The following is an 18,960-nucleotide window of genomic DNA, read 5'->3' on the forward strand; positions in this document are numbered from 1 at the left end:
GGCTGGAGAGATGGCTCAAGAGTTAAGAGCACTGGCTGCTCTTACAGAGGACACAGGCTCAATACCCAGCACCCACTTGGTGGCTCACAGCTGTCTATAATGCCAGTTCCAGAGGATTTGCTACCCTCTTCTGACCTCCATGGCACAAAGGCACACATGTGGAACACAGACAAATATGCATGCAAAATACTCATACATATTAAAAAGTAATAAAAATAAATCTTTTTTAAGAACAGAAAATTAGTTCTGCTCTCTAAAGCTTTCGAAAAAGTTCAAGGTTTACAGTTAATTTTTAGACAAAATGAAAAAGAAATGAAAGAAACAAAAGTCAGTGAAGCAAGTGACTGACAAACTGGGAGCCTAAGGCCATGGCTGGATAGATTTATCATACAGTCCTGTCCCGATTACCAGCAACAAACCAAGTCAATTGTTGCTATATTTCAAAATCAAATCTTATATTTGTGCAGACTTCCCTTCTAGCACATCTTACACGTGTTTCTGGAGAAACTTCTGTCCATAACCAAATTACCTGCATCCCAGAGGTTGCAGACTTCCGCTTCCCCTTCTGACATCCAGGAAGTAGGAGAGGTGATGGGAGGAGGTATTGCAGGCAAAAGTTGCTTAGGATACTCGTCATGCAATAATGTTAGGTCCTGACACAAACAAGAAAGAATACATGCATTGAAAACCACAACAAAGAGATGGTTCAGCCATTAAGGAAAGGCTGGAGCTGAGTTCCAGCATGTGCATCCAACAGTTTGCAACTGCCTGTCGCTCCAGCTCCAGGAGATCTGATGCCTCTGGCTTTGGAAGGCTCTGCACTCACGTGCACATACCCAGACATATGATCAAAAGAAAATCGGGTGTGTTGGCTAGTTTTATGTCAACTTGATACAAGTTATAGTCACTGGAGAGGAGGGAGCCTCAATTGAGAACATGCTTCCATAAGATCAGGCTGTAGGCAACTCTGTGGGGCATTTTTAAAATCAGTGATTGATGGGGGAGGGCCCAGCCCATTGTGTGTGGAGCCATCCCTGGGCTGGTGGGTCCTGTCATCTCCTCCCCCACTCCCCACCCCCGTTTATAAGAAAGCAGGCTGAGCAAGCCAGGTGGAGCAAGCCAATAAGTAGCATACCCCATAGCCTCTGCCTCAGCTCCTGCCTCCAGGTTCCTGCCCTCAGTGCTTTGGAGATAACTATTACATGGAACTGTGAGTGAAATAAACTCTTTCTTCCCCAAGTGGCTTTAGGTCATGGTGTTTCATCATAGCAACAGTAACCCTAACTGGGACTTGACGTGTTTGGGATCTGACATGATTTCAGCCAGAGACACAGCAAATCTGTTTGGCCTGTCTGTTCTTTTGACATTTAAAGTATGTTATATAAATGGGACCACACACTATGCAACCCTTTAGGACTGGCTCTTTTCATCTAGTGCAGTTCCCTGAGACTCACCCAAGCTGTTGTGTACACCAAAAGTTCCTTCCTCTTCCCTGCTGAGTGCACACCAGACACTTATGTTTAACCCATTCAAATACATCTGGTTCTTTTTAGATTTGGGCTGTTACAGACAAAATTTCTGGGTGCAGGTTTTTATATGCTATAAGTAAATTTCCATGTCTATGAGATATTATGGGTACCATTGTTGGGGTATATGGATGTGTATTCAGGTTTTGTTGTTTTTGAGACAAGATCTCACTATGTAGCCCTGGCGGGCCTAGAACTCACAGAGATCCATCTGCCTCTGCCTCCTGAGTTTGGGATTAACTGTACCCAGCACAGACACCTATTCAGTTGGTTTTAATTTTTTTAAAGATTTATTTATTGGGCTGGAGAGATGGCTCAGTGGTTAAGAGCATTGTCTGCTCTTCCAAAGGTCCTGAGTTCAATTCCCGGCAACCACATGGTGGCTCACAACCATCTGTAATGAGGTCTGGTGCCCTCTTCTGGCCTGCAGGCATACAGACAGACAGAACATTGTATACATAATAAATAAATATATTTTAAAAAGATTTATTTATTTATTGTGTATGAAAGCTTAGCCTGCATATGTATCTATGAACCATTGTATCTCTTGTGCTCAATGAGGCCACGAGAGGGTATTGAATCCCTTGGAACTGGACTTACAGGTGGTTGTGAACTGCCATTTGGGTGCTGAGAACCACACCTGGGTCCTCTACAAAAACAGGAAGTGTTTTTAACCACAAGCCCTATCTCCCCACAATGTATTCCATTTTATAAGATACTACCAGTTGTAGGGTGACTTCACCTTTTTAAATTCCTACCAGCAAAACAGGAGCAGTCTGATCCCTCCACATCCTAATCAGCATGTGGTACTGTCACTGTTTCTGATTCAGCCATTCTGAGAGTTCACTGTGTGTGCCTCCAGGCTAACAATGCTGGCCATCTCTCCCAGCATCCCTTTACTATCCATATTTGCTGAAATAATATTCATTTTATTTGCCCACCATCTGGCTTCGAGTTTGCTAAGTTCTTCCATAAATGGGCGCTGGACTCTATCAAATACATTACTCTATCAAGTGAAATTATCTTATGATTTTTCTTTAGCTTGCTAACAAGACAAATTACAAGAGCTCAGACTGACATGTCACCAGCTCAAGTCAAGCCTATCAGACTATGAGAATCTCTTCTGTTTTGTATCTGTATCTTCTTTTTTTCCATGCAAAGGCTATAAAAGATAATGCAAACAGAGTGTATCCATGGTTACCTGTTGGATTTTGCACACATTAAACTCATCATCATTTCAGAGCAAAAATACTAACATCACAGAAGAAAACCCCCAAATGAATGCAAGGTTCATTAATTTCATTTTATATTTTGGTAATTATGTTTTATAATGATACAGAGCTTTTCAGGTTCTCAACGGCAAAAATCTACACATAGGTTTTTTTTTGTGTGTGTGTGTGTGTGTGTGTGTGTGTGTGTGTTTAAATCTATGTCCTTCATTGATGAGAAAATGTGGTATCTGGTATCTGAATCTGGCTTATTTCACCATGATTTTCATGGCAGTTTTATTCATGATGAACAAAACTTGGAAGCAAGCTTTGGTAGATAAATGGGTGAATCAGTAGAATGTCATTTAGTGCTAAAAAGAAATGCAAACTTCTACATCGTTAACCATTTCCATTGAGGTGTGTGTGTGTGTGTGTGTGTGTGTGTGTGCAAGAACACATGTCTATGCACAAGCATTTGAAGGTTGGAGGATCACTTGGGATGCCCTCTTTTCCTCTATGCCTTATTCTCTTGAGACAAGGTCTCTTCACACTGAACCTTGAGCTCGCTGTGGTTTGTAGTAATAACTCCTGTCTCTGCCCTCCCTGCCCCCGTCCCTCCATTCAGCACTGCAGTCACAGTTGCTCATGGTCACACACACTTTCTTGATGTGGGTCCTCAGGCTCTGAACTCAGGTCCTCATGCCTGCACAGCAAGTGCTCTCACTGACTGGGCCATCTCTTCAGCCCCACAAATAAAATTCTTAGCAGAACAGAGCTTTCAAAAGTAGAGCAGGGCTCACCAGAGTATTACTTTCAAAACTAAGGAAACATTTTATGTTTATAATTGACACTGCTCTGTTTTCTTTCTTCAGACTCTCCATAGTTTTTATCATTAAATTTGATAATAAGGTTATTTGTAGCTTTTATTACCTCAAAAACTAAAACAAAAATAAAACAAAAGCAAAACAAAACCCCCCAAAAAACCTTCTTTGCTGCCCAAGGACACTGGATGAAAAAAAAAAAAAAAAAAAAAACAACCAAGGCTGCAATTGGGGGGGGGGGGTTGCAGCTGTTTCCATAGCAACTGATAGGGATGTTGTGAAGTGGTTCACACAAAATTAAAGCTGACCAAAACCTTCTATGTCGCTGTGAGTTGCTAAATCAATAGTGATGGACGATAAATGTCTGCTCTGCTGCTTCCACGAAGTATTTTGCAAAATGAAAAATATACAGATTTTGCCCTTTGGTTTATTTCTGTGCAATTTGTCCTATTTGCAGAAATTTGAACTTATCAGAGTTGTTAGAGAAGTGGAAATTATGCTTAATCTAATTATGTTTGTTCATCATTCCCATCTCTGCTACATCATTGCTTCTGCTTAAATGTCCATTTAATGGCTATATTTGTGCTTTTATTGTTAATTTTTAGAGAAAATACTCACTGCAAAACACCAAACAACATGAATGGTAAAGAACAGAGAACGAAGTTCCTGCCCATTCTTTCAAAGGCGGTGCCTCTCCTGGGGCAGCTAGTGGAAGCTAAATGGAGTCAATATATATATGTATGTATGTATGTATGTATGTATGTATTACTCTCTAGCCTGCCCAGGAGCAAGCAATCTACCTTGTCCATCTTTCTACATAACAAATATAATAATTCATCGTGTGCTGTCCCCACAAAGGCTTCTTTCATTGAAGTACATATTACAAATGTGCTTCTTTCAAGACAAGCTGAGCTGTGTTCCTGATGTGTAAATTAACTTAATCATCCCCTACTGGTAATCATTTCAAGATTTTTCTTGTTTCTATCTATTAAAATTGCTGCAATAAAAAGCTTAATACAGCCACCTTTTCAAGCTGTATGTTCATAGTGGCATCGCTGAGTACTCACATGGGCTTGTTTTGAGTGTGAACGGTGCCAAATTGTGCTCTCAGAAGTGGCACCTGCTTGGATCCAGCAGCGTGTTGGAGAGACTCTTCCTCTCAGTGCAAATACAGGTTGGTAGCAATTAAACATTTTTTCCATCAGTGGTAAAGGCATACAATTTTGTTTTACCTAATTGCATATGAGACTGAGTAAGATTTTGTGAGGTATTTCACCCTTTCAGGTGCATATGTTTGGTGCTGTAGATTGGATTCAGGGCCTTAAGTACATAAAGCACTCTCTGCCACTTAGCTGCAGCCCCAGCACCCCCCCCCCCGCTTATCAATTTCTTAAAGAAATTTAATGTATTAATTACTCATTTTTGGGGTGTAGGGGAGGGGACACACACGCCACAGTCCATACACAGACATCAGAGCACAACTTGCGGGAGTCGGTTTTCTCTTCTTCCACTACATGGGTCCCAGGGATTGGACTCAGGTCCACAGGATTGGCAGCAAGCACCTTCACCCGCAGAGCCATCCTGACTGTCGTCCTCTTTATCAATTTATAGACCGATGATGCATTTAAAAAGTATATCATTAACAGCTTAGTGTTCATTTTTAGTTTTTAACTTCTTAAGAATTTCTACCTTATCTTTTTACCTTATAGAAGTCTTCACTTTTGTGTAGCTCATCAGCTCACCAATTCCATTATTACTCCTGGAGCTTCATTATTCTCAGAAATACTTGTCTTACTTGAAGACTTTATAAAAAGTCTCCTCTAAGAAAGCAGAATACATTTCAGCGCTATTTTGGCTTTACAGACTAATTGAGCACAGGGTACTGGTTTTCGGTGCACACTGTCCATCTTACTTGCAGCGTTACTGTAGGCATGGTCCCTGAATGACTGCAGACACATGCTCACTCAGGTCTGTAGTTAGCACTGAACATACCCCTGCTGCCCTTCATGCTTTGGGTTCTGGCAAAGGTCTAATGACACATGCTGATCATTATTGTATAGAGAAGTTTCCCCCAAAGCCCTCCCTGAGCTGCCGAGACCCTTCCTGTACCCCAGAGACTCCAATCCTTATACTCTCCGAGTCTGCCCTTCCCAGGCCCCTCTTGCTGGATTCCTGGGGTACACACATTGGCAATGGCCTCTTGCACTTAGTAATGGCATTAAGGTTCCCTCCGCTCCTTTATGGACTACTGGCTCATTTCTTTTTATTTCATTTTAATTTTTTCCACTATTTTTATTAGAAGACTTAAGTTTACATAATGAAAACTAATGAAACATGAACAGAACCAAAAAAATGAAACTTGGGGCTGGAGCAGTGGCTCAGTCAGCAAGAGCACTTGTTGCACAGGTGTGAGGACCTGAGTTCAGATCCCCAGCACCCATGTTAAAAAAAAAAAAGTTGGGTGCGACCATGCGCATCAGCTGTTCTTCCACAGGATGGGAGTTCAGTTCCCAGGATCCACCTCTGTTGGCTTAACAACTGTCTGTAACTCCAGTTCCAGGGATCTAACACCTCTGACCTCCAAGGCACTGCACACAGGAGACATTCACTCATATAGGCATACACAGCCATATAAATAAATCTTTAAAAATAGATTCTAAAATAATTTTGTCTCTTAAGATAATTTACTCTTGACTGTGGAAAGAGAATGGTTAACGAGGTTTCTATTTGAGTTTTTTCAGAGATATTTCAAAGGCACCTCACTCTGCCTGAGCCCTGGACATGGCTCCCTTCTGCATGGGGAAACAAGGGGCTGGCTGGTCTTGTAGATGAGCCCCTCCAGGCAGTTCACCGCAACAGCTAGCTTTACTGTTCAGCGTGCTAGAGTTTGTTTTTTGCTACAGGAACATCTAGAGAAGACATATTGGACTGCACTGAATGTCCTGGTGTAACATGAGGCCATGCTTGTCAGGAAGCTGATGGGATATTGTTAACACACAATCGTGTATTAGAAAGTTAAAGCTCAGCTTCTAGAACACTTCCTGTGTAAACAGCTACCATCTTCTCACTGACACAAAATACGGTACTATATAAACCAGTGAGTGAGGGCACCTCTAAAAGCAGACAAAAGCGTCAGGACCTAAAGGCTGACATAAGAAATCAGGTGGCGTTTGATGTCTCTGGTCCTACTACACAGAGGGGTATTCAAGTCTGTTCTACTGAAAAGCTACCAGCGATCATGAAAGAGTAAAATTTAAAATCATTTCACCTCATGTCTTATCTTTTTAAATTATCTAGTTTTATTTTTTAAAAATCTGTAAGTTGTACATTAAAGGACAGTAAAATTGAACTATATAAATCCCTTTTCAAAGTTGTAGGAAAGCCATTAAATTCAGTACCTAAAAGGGCTGAGGAAAGAGTCAAGATTCCGAACCCCCTTCCCAGGAAATGCAGTAGATGGTCAAGGAGCTGCATTCGTAGGAAAAGAAGAGCAGGCAGCACACTGGATCTCTGTTCATACAGGAAGGAGGCAGGAGCCACCTGAGCAGACAAGGGGACACACACACTTCTCCAGCAGCTGGTCACATGATGGGACACACTGACCTGGCTCTACAGAACAGATGGGCAATATCTCTGACATCAGTGGAAGAGGGGAACCTCAACCTGCTAGTGTAAGTCCTGCAGCGAGCAGGCAAATGAGGACCTGTTAATCAGGGAGGCTAAGAGGGACTCTAGACCTACACACACACACACACACACACACACACACACGCACGCACGCACACATGACCCATGCGAGAAAAGCTTATTTTATAGTCTAAAATCAAAAAGTTCACTCTTGACAAAAGGAAAATAAACAGATCTAAAAACCATCTGAATAAAATACGTGCAGATGCCGCGAAAGGACAATGGAGAGGACAGTCAGTGACGGAGAAGCAGGGGCTGCTGCTGTGTCTGCTATCCCAGCCTTCCCCGCTCTAAATGCTGCATGTTTCTATAGGACTTTTTCACCCAACATCTGTCTCTGTGGTTCCATCAAGTCTGGGGAAACTCTTTAATACTAAAATTACCACTTAGAGAAAAGTGCACAAGAACAGAGCTAAGTAAGGGTGAGTGAACAGAAGTGATCCAAGGTCCTGGGAGAGAAGGCAGACGCTGAAATGGAAACAACTCCCAGGGCAGGGACAGTTCTAGGCACCAACAAATGAAAGGACACATGGACTGGGAGACAGCCTAAAATGCAGCAGGAACGATGGAAGACAAAAAATAATTGACAGATGAAATGGTCCAAATGCATTGTTAATAGATAATAAGCAGAAAGAATTCCAAAGCAATAGAAAAAATAAACAGCACAAACTAAAAAAAAACTCAACATGATTTTGCCTTGTTGATATTTAAAACCCCTAATAACATAAAACGCCGATGTCAAGATGCATCTTTCAGCACATAACCCGCAGAGCTGTAAAGGAACACACTCAGGTTTTAATGCACGTGCTTGGTTACCTAGCACAGTGGCAAAGGGAACTGGAGCATCTCACCTCTGTTGATTTCCATATCTTCATCCTGAGCAGAGGAGAGTCCTTGGACAGGGAGGGCTCAGCAGGTGAGGGGACATCCTGGCACTGCTCCAGCCTCAGTCTTGCCTTGGAGGTGTTTTCTGCCAACAACATAAACTGTCAACAAAGCTTTACTTTGGAAAAAATGTATTATTTTTGTATTTGTATATAACTTTAATTACTTTTGAAGATTAATTCCACCTATTAAATTCACATCACATACCAATATCCACCTCTGAGGATGCACTACTTCACAACACTGGCGAGCCTAGAGGAGTTCAAAATCTACAGTGTGAAGTATGGTCCTGTCTCATCTCAGCAATTATGTTATAGTTTTATTATCTCAAGTATTTTGAAAATAATGTAAAATGTAGTGGTAATTATAGTAGCACATAGTATCATACAACAAACCAGAACTTACAAAGTCTACTCAGTGGGAATCTTAGAATCGTAAGAATGATGACAATAAGTATTATAATATTTAAGTATTCTTAATCCTGAAAGGTGAATCTCATGTGTTTTGTGTAGGAGGAACAGATCATAAATGTATAGATTTTTTGAGGAGGCAAAAAACCTTTAATGTAAAACAAAAAATAAGCATAAAAGAGAAAATACACCAAAGAAGATAAACTGGTATGTCTGTTTATGTTTATTACATTTGGCATATTTTGTCTATGGCCATACCACCCTGAATGCGCCCCATCTCGTCTGATCTTGGAAGCTAAGCAGGGTCGGGCCTGGTTACTACTTGGATGGGAGACATTTGGCATATTTTTCAGTCTTAATATCCTTCATCTTCCTAGATTAGTTACTGTCTATCAGTACCAGCTCTAATGGTAAAACTTTAGGCCAGGACTCAGCTCAGTTGTATAGCATTTACTCAGCATACACGACCTCTAAAAAGTATTAGTCATACTCTATCTTGGGATGCTGTGGTAGACAATAAGAGGTATAAGACCACTGTCCTCATGTTGGTGTCTGTACACTTGTGGGGAATCTAAGTACTCCTGGGGCCTAAGATCACACTGACTTTTTTAAGGGAATCAATTCCCAGCTCTGCAACATCTTCAGACCTTTCTTCCAAAAGCTCATCTGCCTGAGAAGGCTTGGCCAGCTCTTTCCTTTTTGCCATTCATAATTTCCCCTACTCCACAAATCAAAGACTTATCATTTGTCCACTTTGTGAACGGGTCTTCTTCCCCAAACATAAGGTACCAATAGTAGGAACAGAAAACAAGCAAGCCACCTCAAGGAGACCTCATTTAGTCAAGGCAGGGAAGGCCCAGCATCTTGTCTCAGACATAGTCTTTTGAAAAGCAAAATCATGGCAATATGGGATACTTACACTGGTCCATACCAGGACACCTGATATTCAGAAAAACTGTATTACACACAGCATGGAGCAGCAGGACAGATGGCCAATTTCATTTAACATTCATGTGCTTTCCATCCTCAGCTATGATCAACAACACATCACTCCTAAGGAAGAGTCCCCTGAGAGCAGAGCAATGAAAGCCTGCGTATATGGGTGGGGGGCAAGAGGGACATCTTTATGTTATCAGTGCAACAATTCACAAGGCTCCAAGCCTGGGCTAGCCACCTTAGGACAGGGTTTAGGAGTCCTGTGGCAGCAGGGTGGTGCACACCTGAAATCCTAGCGTTGTGGAGGCACAGGCAGGAGGATCCTGAGTTCAGGGTCAGTGTCTGCTACACATAGATTCGAAGGCCAGATTGGGCTCCACAAGAAGCCCCCACTGCAAATAGATGGTAGGCAGGATGACTTAGCGGGGAAAGGCACCACACCTTGTTCTGACCTCACTCACGTGCTATGGCATGCACGGGCACACATACACATGTACTTATGCACCCAAAATAAGTAAATAAAAAAGTAATTGTAAAGGATATAGAGATTTGAATGTTGTCTTAGTTAGGGTTTCTATTGCTGTGTAGATATCATGACTACCGTAACTCTTAAAAGGAAAGCATTTAATTGGGGCTGGCTTACAATTCAGAGGTTTGGTCCATTTTCATCATGGCAGCATGCAGGCAGACATGGTGCTGGAGAAGCAACTGAGAGTTCTATGTCTTGATCCACAGGCAGCAGAAGGAGACGGTGTACCTCACTGGGCATAGCTTAAGCATAGGAGACTTTAAAGCCTTCCTCCACAGGGACATACTTCCTCCAACAGGGTCACACCTACTCTCTCACTCCCTAATAGTGTCATTCTCTATGGGCCAAGCATTCAAACACATGAGTCTATGGGGCACATTCCTATTCAAACTACCACAGAAGAAATTGGAGAAATGCTTATATTTATTAGAATAAATAAGGCATTTTATGGAGAAAAGGCCACTTGAAATCCCATTCAATTTATTGTTTTCACAATGAAGGCTGCATTTTTCAAGTAGATTATATGAGAGCTATTTTTAAAAATTGCATAAACCAAATCTGCTGTTCTGAAGAACTGAAAACACTTCAAGTATAAACTATAAAATCAGTTTCTGAAAAATACATCGTCAGTTTCATTTCCCTGCAATTTTTAATTAGGTTAGACAACAAGTATAATTAATAGTTGATACAATTTAGTACAGTGGATTTTTGTATTATTCACAGAAATTGAAAAAGTAAATTATTGCTAATGAGTGTTTAAAAAAATCTTTCCCCAAACAATGTGTGCCCAACTCTTTGCTTTCAATAGCATGGAAGTAAGACTCCATCAAGTTGCAGTTGACAAGAGATAGGAAATATTTCTATAGTAAGCCACTAGGTAATTGTTGGCACATTAGTTGAAAGGAAATCATAGGACTGATTGACAGTGCTACAATAAAATACCTCTAGTCCTGGCTATGATTTATGTGAACAAGTTTTTACAGCATTTCTATCTATAATAATCATGAAATAAGATGGATGCAGTGTCGTGCTTACAGTGAGCAATGAGTGGTATTCATGTGGGTGAATGGTCCCTCTTCACTCATAAAAGCATATGCTTCTAATTAAGTTGAATCTTTATGTGTGATAAGTACTTATAAGAATGTACTATGAATTCCGTGCTTTTGATAGATTGTGTAGTAGAAGGCAATCCAACCTGGCATGATGGCTGCATGTCTGTAAGCCCGCATGTGGGCAGAGACAGAACGACTAAGTTTGAAGTCAGCCTGGATATCCAGCCTGGGCTCTACGGTGAGATTCTGCTTCAAAACCACAATTTATTCATGTATTTAAAAAGATTTTCAAGCCTGAGAATACATATAAATACATATAAAGATAAGACTCCGTGAGGGTTATGAAATCAAATCTGACTTCCCCGAGAGAAAGGAATGACACAAAGCTTCCACAGTTAAGGACCCCGTGTTTTAAGTGAGTGCCTGCAGGTCTCACTCCTAACGGTGCTTACACTCCTTAAGATGTGGGAGGGAGTGGGAGAGCCAGTGGTAAGAGCACGCACTGTTGTTGCAGAACACTTGAGTTTGATTGTCAGCACTCAGCGCTACACATCAGCCTGTAACTCCAGCTCCAGGGGAACTAAAGCCCTCTTTGGTTTCCACTAGCACTCACTCATGTGCATAAACCTGCACAGAGATACACATACACATAATTAAAAATAAAAAAGTGACAACATACACGTGGTAAAATTTTCCTCTCTCTCTCTCTCTCTCTCTCTCTCTCTCTCTCTCTCTCTCTTTTGTACTTGACAATGAACTACTGGGTACTATGCATACCAGGCATGAGCTCTTTGTATTTTATTTTGAGATAGTCTCACTTATAGGTCAGGTTGCCTTGAATTCATGATGCCTCTGCTTCAGCCTCCTAAGTATAGCTGGGATTACAGGTGTCTCAGTTAGGATTTCTACTGCTGTAAAGAGGCACCTCTACCACAGCAACTCTTATGAAGGAAAACATTTAATTGGAACTAGCTTACAGTTTCAGAGGTTTAGTCCATTATCATCATGGTGGGACATGGCAACATGCAGGCAGACATGGTGCGGGAGAAGAAGCTAAGAGTTCTCCATGATCTCTTGATCTGCAGACAGCAAAAGGAGTCCATGTTCCACACCAGGCATAACATGAGCATCAGAGGCCTCAAAGTCCACCTCCACAGTAACAGACTTCGTCCAACAAGGCCACACCTACTCCAACAAAGCCAGACCTCCTAATAATGCCACTCCCTATGGGAGCGATTTTCTTTCGAACCTCAAGAGGTATATGCCATCATACCAGGTTTGGTTTTCTTTTCTTCTTTTATGTCTACATATAACATGCCAGACTTTAAAGTTATTTATCTTTAAATTTTTTCACATTCAAGCCCCCAAATTTGTGAGAGGTATATAAGTCTGGGATCATATAAGAAAAACACCTTAGAAGCAACAGGTCCGCATGAGACAGGCTCTACCTTCGTGAAGTCCACATCCTGACAGGAAGTTAAGCCTCGCACACAGACAGGCTTACAAGGAAAAACCGGCTTTCCTAAGTAACTACAGAACATCCTCAAGTAAATTTGAAGGGGTTTTGAGGGATGGTATGCATCCCAGAAAACACAGAAGTCAGAAATCCTGTCTGACAGAAGGAACCTCTTGGACAGAAGGCACAGGACAGTAGGTGCCAGATCCTGCAGGAACTATGTTTGTAGCTTTTCATTTTGTTGTAACCTTACGTGAAAATGAGTAATTAAAATGGACTTATTTTTACTTGGACATTTTCTAATTAATCTTGGCAAACAGTGGGACTCAGAGCACCCAAGAAACTATAATGATTTCTCCTTCAGTAGTCAGCAGCAGAATTATTTCTGAAATGACATGGGTCCTGGCTTTCACAGCAGAGCGGTCGGGTAATAAACAGCTCAGAGAGTTCTGAGCAAACTGAGAGAAGTCAAGCCTAGGACGACTCACACAGGGGAACCCTCATGCATGTTTTGAGAGGCACTGGCCCAGAGTCACCCCTCTCGTATCACTTACATCGCTGTAACCTTGAGGAAAAAAGAAGGAGAAAGGGTCATCTGGCTTACAATTCCAGATCACAGTCCGTCATTAAGAGGAAGTCAGGCAGCTAGTCACATCACAGCCAGGGCTGAGAGCGGAGAAATGAAAGCAAGTATTGCTTGCTTGTTGCTTGTACAGAGCACGTGTTCTTTACTCTTTCAGAGTTCAGAACCCAGTCTACTGCCCACACAAGGGTGGGTCTTTCCTCATCAATTAACAAGCAAGACAGCCCTGCACAGGCACGCCCACAGGCCTACCTGCTCTAGACAGTCCCTCACCGAGATTCTTCAGTGAGGCGACTCTGGGTTGTGTCAAGGTGACAGTTAAAACTAGGCAACACAATGGCTCAAGTGTGATGAATCTGTCTGCGGACAAGAAAAGCAGTCAGCTGCAGAGAGCCTGTGGACGTGCATGGTCCTCCCTCCTTGCTTGATATCAGACAGCACACACTGGAAGTGAGGTGTGCTCCATTAGATTAGGTGACTATACATGCACTTCTGGATTTCCACAAGTCAAGACTGAAAATGCCACAGGAAGTAGTGCCAGGGAGGCAGAGAAGATGAGCGGCTCAGGGCTGCAGCTGCAGAACGTGTGGAGACTATCTGGAGAGGCTGGAGATCCTGTTGAGCCTGCAACACTCAGATAATACCTCAAAGCAGAACTGGTGGGTCCCGTGACAGCTCTTAGGCTAGATATGGAACCAACAGGCTACAAGACATTATCAGCGCAACTGTAACCCTGGACTTGAGATGTCCCATAAACCAACAAATCCAGACTGTCTCCTGGTGTTAACAAACGCTGTCATGGTAGATCAATAGGGTCCTCTCAGTGAACTTTTATCAGTCACGCTGAGTCATCCTTCAGAACCAGAATGTGGTATGCACTGCAGTCTAAGGAGGCTGAAAGAGGAGAGCTATGGCCCAGCTCCAGAGGCCATTCTGGGCAATGCAGTAAGACTTGATTAAGAAAAAAAGTTTTCATAAAAGATAATATATTCTACCTTAGAAAACACCCAGGTGCTGAAGCGATGGCTCAGTTGGTAAAGTGCTTGCTATATCCACATGAAGACCTGAGTTGGGATCTCCAGAAGTCACATAAAAAGCCAGGTACAGCGGTGTGCACCTAGGAAGCCCAGCATTAGGGAGGCAGAGATGGGGAGGTCCCTGGAGTTCACGAGTCATCTAGCCTAACTGAATCAGCAAGGTCTACGCTCAGCGAGGACTGCATCTCAAAAACTAAGATAGAGAGTCATTGAGAAAGACACCCCAAATTGACCTCTGGCCTCTATACATGTACATCTTCAAACATATATGCATACACATGAACACACACAAGACAGAAAGAAGGTGAGGCAAAGGCAAGGCAAGCTCAGGGAACTACTGAAGAACCAGGAAGGTATAAAGGTATTATCATGCTGATGGAGTTTGTAATTTTTCAAACTCACACATTTTTGGAATCTTGACTCCAGTTTCTCTCATTGTGTGATCCAGGTTGGCTTCAAACTCACAGTGAATCTTCTGGATTACAGATGAGCCACCACACTGCTCCATTTCATCCTCCTGGAACATTATTATACTTGAGTATTCCCACGCAACTGAACTCGCTTCTACTTTTTAAAACTTCCATTTTCCTCACAATGTTAAACTCACAGAAAAGGCTCACAATGACATGTGCTCGGCCACTTCCCTCTGCTTGCACTCTGGCTTCCGGCTCCTCTTCCAGCAACTAGTTCCCTTCCTGATTGAGCAGACGGCTGTTGTCTGTGACAGTGATCTGTGAGTTTTTCCCCTTTAAATAAATAGCTTCTCTATTGTCCATAATTCCAAAAAAAAAAAAAGAATGACATGCGGCACACACGTGTTCATCACCCAAACTCAGCAGCCATCGCGCTTCTTGCATTTGTTTTCTCTTTTTTCTCTTTCACACCCACCTGCTATTACTGTCTTTTGTTTTCTATCTGGAGAGAAAGCTACTGCTGAGTTCCCTAGAAAACACCCTCTAAGATACATGAGGGGTGCGGGAGGCAGAACTGGACTAGAGCAAGAGAGGACGCAATAGATCCTTCTAGAAGCTGTCAAGCTAGGCTCTCCTCACAGTTACTGTCAAGAAGCAAGAGAGCTGGACCACAGCCCATCAGTACGCACATCCTCAGGAGGGACCATGACGCCAGACAAAGAGACTCTCTCCTGCTATAATGATTTCCCAGAGAAGAACAGGGGTAGGGACCTTAGACACCAACTTTCCAGCAACTGAGGAAATGAAGCACCATGACCTTGGAGGAAACGTTCTAGAAGCCCCACTCCAGAGACACCTCTCTTTTGCTCTGTTGTCCTGCTTCTGGCTATTTCTTGTTACCAGAGACAGGGTGTACAAATATATTTTTTTTCTTGAAAGGTGAATTTTTAGGGTTTGCTGAGGAAAGACAATTTTTAAGAGTGATAAGAATAAAAAAGAAAAACAGGCATTTAGAAAGATTTAAAAAAAAAAACTAAATGAAGCGGGTAGATAAGAAAGGAAGGAAGGGCCTACTTTATTACTGGGGGTCTTTGGAGAGGGAGTTAAGGCAATTTCATTTCAGCCTTTTGTCCATAAACACATGTGACCCAAGTAACAGCTACCAAGTGGTCTCAAGAATAATGGGAGAATTCACAAACTGTTAAGTGCTCAGTTCCAGAACAAAGAGACAGCTGAGTGAGACTGCAGTGGGGGTCCCCAGTACCCAAGCTGGGGAGTAGCTGAGGGGCTGGACGCTTACCTGACATGTGAGAAGCTCAATCCTCAGTAAGCACGTGGGAACACACACAGACATGCATACACATGCACATGCATGCATACACATAGAGACATGTATGTACACACACACACAAGATTTCCATAACTCAACATGCAACACTCAGTGAGATATTTTTAAGACAAAACTAACTTTTAAAAGAAACAAAAGAAAACCCACTGATGCCTAGCCTGTCATCAGAGAGGCTTCCCCCAGCAACTGATGGAAACAGAGGCAGAGACCCACTGCCCAACATTAGGTGAATCTTGAGGAATCATGTGGGAGAGGGGAAGGAAGGATTATAGGACCCAGTGGTATCAAGGACACCACAAGAAAACTCACAGAACCAACTAACCTGGGCTCACAGAGCCTGAACCGATAACCAAGGAGCCTGCATGGGACTGACCTAGGCCCTGTGCATATATATTACAGTTGTGTAACTAGGTGTATAACTCCTAAAAGTGAGAGCAGGGACTGTCACTGATTGTGCTGGCTGTAGTAATAAGGGCTGCGGGGCTGCATCCCCAGCACCCCGGCAGCCTGGCTAGCTTATGCTCCGAAATAACAACACACAAACTGTATTCATTTAAACACTGCTTGGCCCTTTAGCTCTAGCCCTTACTGGCTAATTCTGATATCCCGATCAACCCATCTCTAATAATCTGTGAGAACCGGTCTTACCAGGAAGATTCTAGCCTAGTCCATCCTGGGTCGGAGCTTCATCCCGGGAGCGGGGCATGGCGTCTCTCTCAGGCGTCTGCTCCCCAGAGGAGAGCTGTCGAGACTCTGAGCTCACTTCCTCTTCCTCCCAGTATCCTGTTCTGTTTACTCCTCCCACCTATCCTCTAACCAATAAAATGGGCCAAGGCAGTTCCTTTATTAGCCAATGACCTTCCTCCATCAGCTGGCAGCTTTTGGGGACCATTCCTCCTACCAGATTGCCTCATCCAGCCTTAGTAGAAGAGGAGGTGCCTAGTCTCACTGCAACTTGATATACCATGGCTTATATTTATGGGATGCCTGGTTATATCTGAAGAGAATCAGTGGAGGAGGAGTGGATGGGGATGGGGGACTGGGAAGAGGGCAGTGGGGTGAAACTTTGATTGGAATATAAAAACAAAAACAAGCAAACAAACAAAAAGTAAACAAGAACCTTATATGCAAGTAGACATAATTAAAAGTAACTAACCTTTAAAAGAAAATAAAATGATTGATGGTCAAGAAAAGAAACAAGGCCCAGAATGGCCCTCTTCCCCAAACCCTGTATGGGGAGATGCGGTGCTGGGGTCCTGCAGCATGTGGATGTCTGGAACCTGGAAATTGAAAGGACAGTGTTGCTTTTTCACATTGTCCACCCATTAGAGTGGAAATAGCTAGAGGTGTGTGCAGACGCTGCCACACCGGGAGTAGGAACAACCGGCTTCACGCTGAGGTGGCCAGATTATCTAAAGTATGAGGTTATGTTCCTGCCCTGCGGACCCAGGTCACAAATCCCAAGCTGATAGAATGGCAAAACCCTTCACAAGAGACCAAGAAACAAAGCGGAGTCTGATGTTCTACAGAAAACACATGGCCCCAGCTCAGTCTTCCATCCTTCTTTCTGTAAAAAAAAAGAAACACAGTAAGAAATACCCCAAACTCTAACTTGGTGGAGAAACCAAGCTGGTCTCAGATGTGACGGGAAGAATGAAAAAGATGACAGCCAAGTTCATTGTACTGTAGCCGTGTCAGTTTGTCTACCTCATGCGCCAACTCCTCAACAGTCTACGTCATCGTCACATCAGGAAGGCCAATTTGCAAGGGAAGGACTTAAACAATATAGCCAAGATCACACCAAAACCAGTTCACGTGGCTCCTGAACCATAACTCACAGCCATTAATGTCACTGTCTTCAATAAGCATGTAGCCTATGGGCCACGTGCATCCCAGAAGAGCTAGGAATGTGGGTTAATGCATTCGCAGACGACAGTAGCATGTCAAAATGTCAAGAGTCATCCCTAATGACTGTAGGTAAATAACCAGGCAGGTAAACAAATGCATCCTCACACAGCAGGAAATGAGAAGGAGGGATGGAGAAGAGAGTGGATAAGGACCCCAACTGGAGCCATGAAAGAGGAGTGGCTCCAGGGGTCCTGAAGCTGTCGGAAATTATATTTGCTTACAATTTCCTCTTATAGCTGCTGTTGCTATCATAACGCTGCCAGGCTGACATCATGAGCTCCTTGTTTCCTTACATGTTTCCTCCACTTCGCTACAAAAAGTCCTCCGTGCCTATTTTTCTGTCCATCTTGCCCCGCTTTACACCGATTCGTGGGAATTCTTTATGTACTCTGGACGCTAATCCCTCATCAGTTATATATGTTAGGAAATTTCTCACAGTCTTCTGATCTCTTTCTCCTCTCTATATGGTGGGTTTTGATCTCAAAATCTACGACAGAAAAATCCACAAAAACCGATCAGAACAGTTGGTGCTGGAACAAACCAGACATATAGACCCATGGATCAGAACAGACTGCTCAGAAATGAATCCACACGCTTACGGTCAGCTGAGCATCAACAGTGCCAAGAACACACGGCAGAAAGAGGACAGATGGGTGCTTCAGTAAGAGGAGCTGGGAAAACCAGATATTCACAGGCACAACGAAATAAGACCCTGACTTTACTACGGTGCAAAAATCAACACGAGTAAGACTTAAATACAAAAGCAGCAGGAAGAAAGCAAGGAGACACTTCCTCACACTGAACTGCTTCTGGGTCTGAGGCCAAAATCAAGGTGTCAGAATTCTTGTCTGAGGACTGAGGAAGAATTACTTCCAAGGTTTTGGTGGAATTAAGCTCCTCTTGGCTGAGGGTCCTATTTCCTTGGTCGCTGGTAACTAGGGCCTACTTGCAGCTACTAGAAGCCGCTTACCTTCCTCATCCTCATCTTCAGAACAGCAGCAGCAGTGTGCTATGTCCTGCTCTGACTTGGAACCTCTCACTTTGTCCTCTGAAAGTGGCTGGAGAAGGCGCTATGTTTCTGAGTGCTGCGATTAGATGAAGTCCACCTGAACGACCTGCCACCATGTAATGCAGCAATTACGGGTAATCATCCACAGCTTC

At 43.0% G+C, this 18,960-nt stretch overlaps 1 protein-coding gene across 1 annotated transcript in view; it reads right to left on the bottom strand.

The window, feature by feature from the left end:
- The window catches only part of Enthd1 (ENTH domain containing 1), a 106,875-nt gene that overhangs the window by 55,898 nt on the left and 32,017 nt on the right, over positions 1-18,960 (bottom strand). Inside the window, exons 3-4 of the mRNA XM_041672517.1 lie at positions 8,094-8,212; positions 530-653 (exon numbers count right to left, since the gene is read on the bottom strand). Coding sequence (XP_041528451.1) covers positions 530-653; positions 8,094-8,212 — 243 coding nt within the window. The remainder of the gene's footprint in view (positions 1-529; positions 654-8,093; positions 8,213-18,960) is intronic.

The sequence above is a fragment of the Microtus oregoni genome, unplaced genomic scaffold (assembly GCF_018167655.1).
Source record: "Microtus oregoni isolate MIOR12 unplaced genomic scaffold, Mior012 000022F_ref0000154, whole genome shotgun sequence".
Lineage (NCBI taxonomy): Eukaryota > Metazoa > Chordata > Mammalia > Rodentia > Cricetidae > Microtus > Microtus oregoni.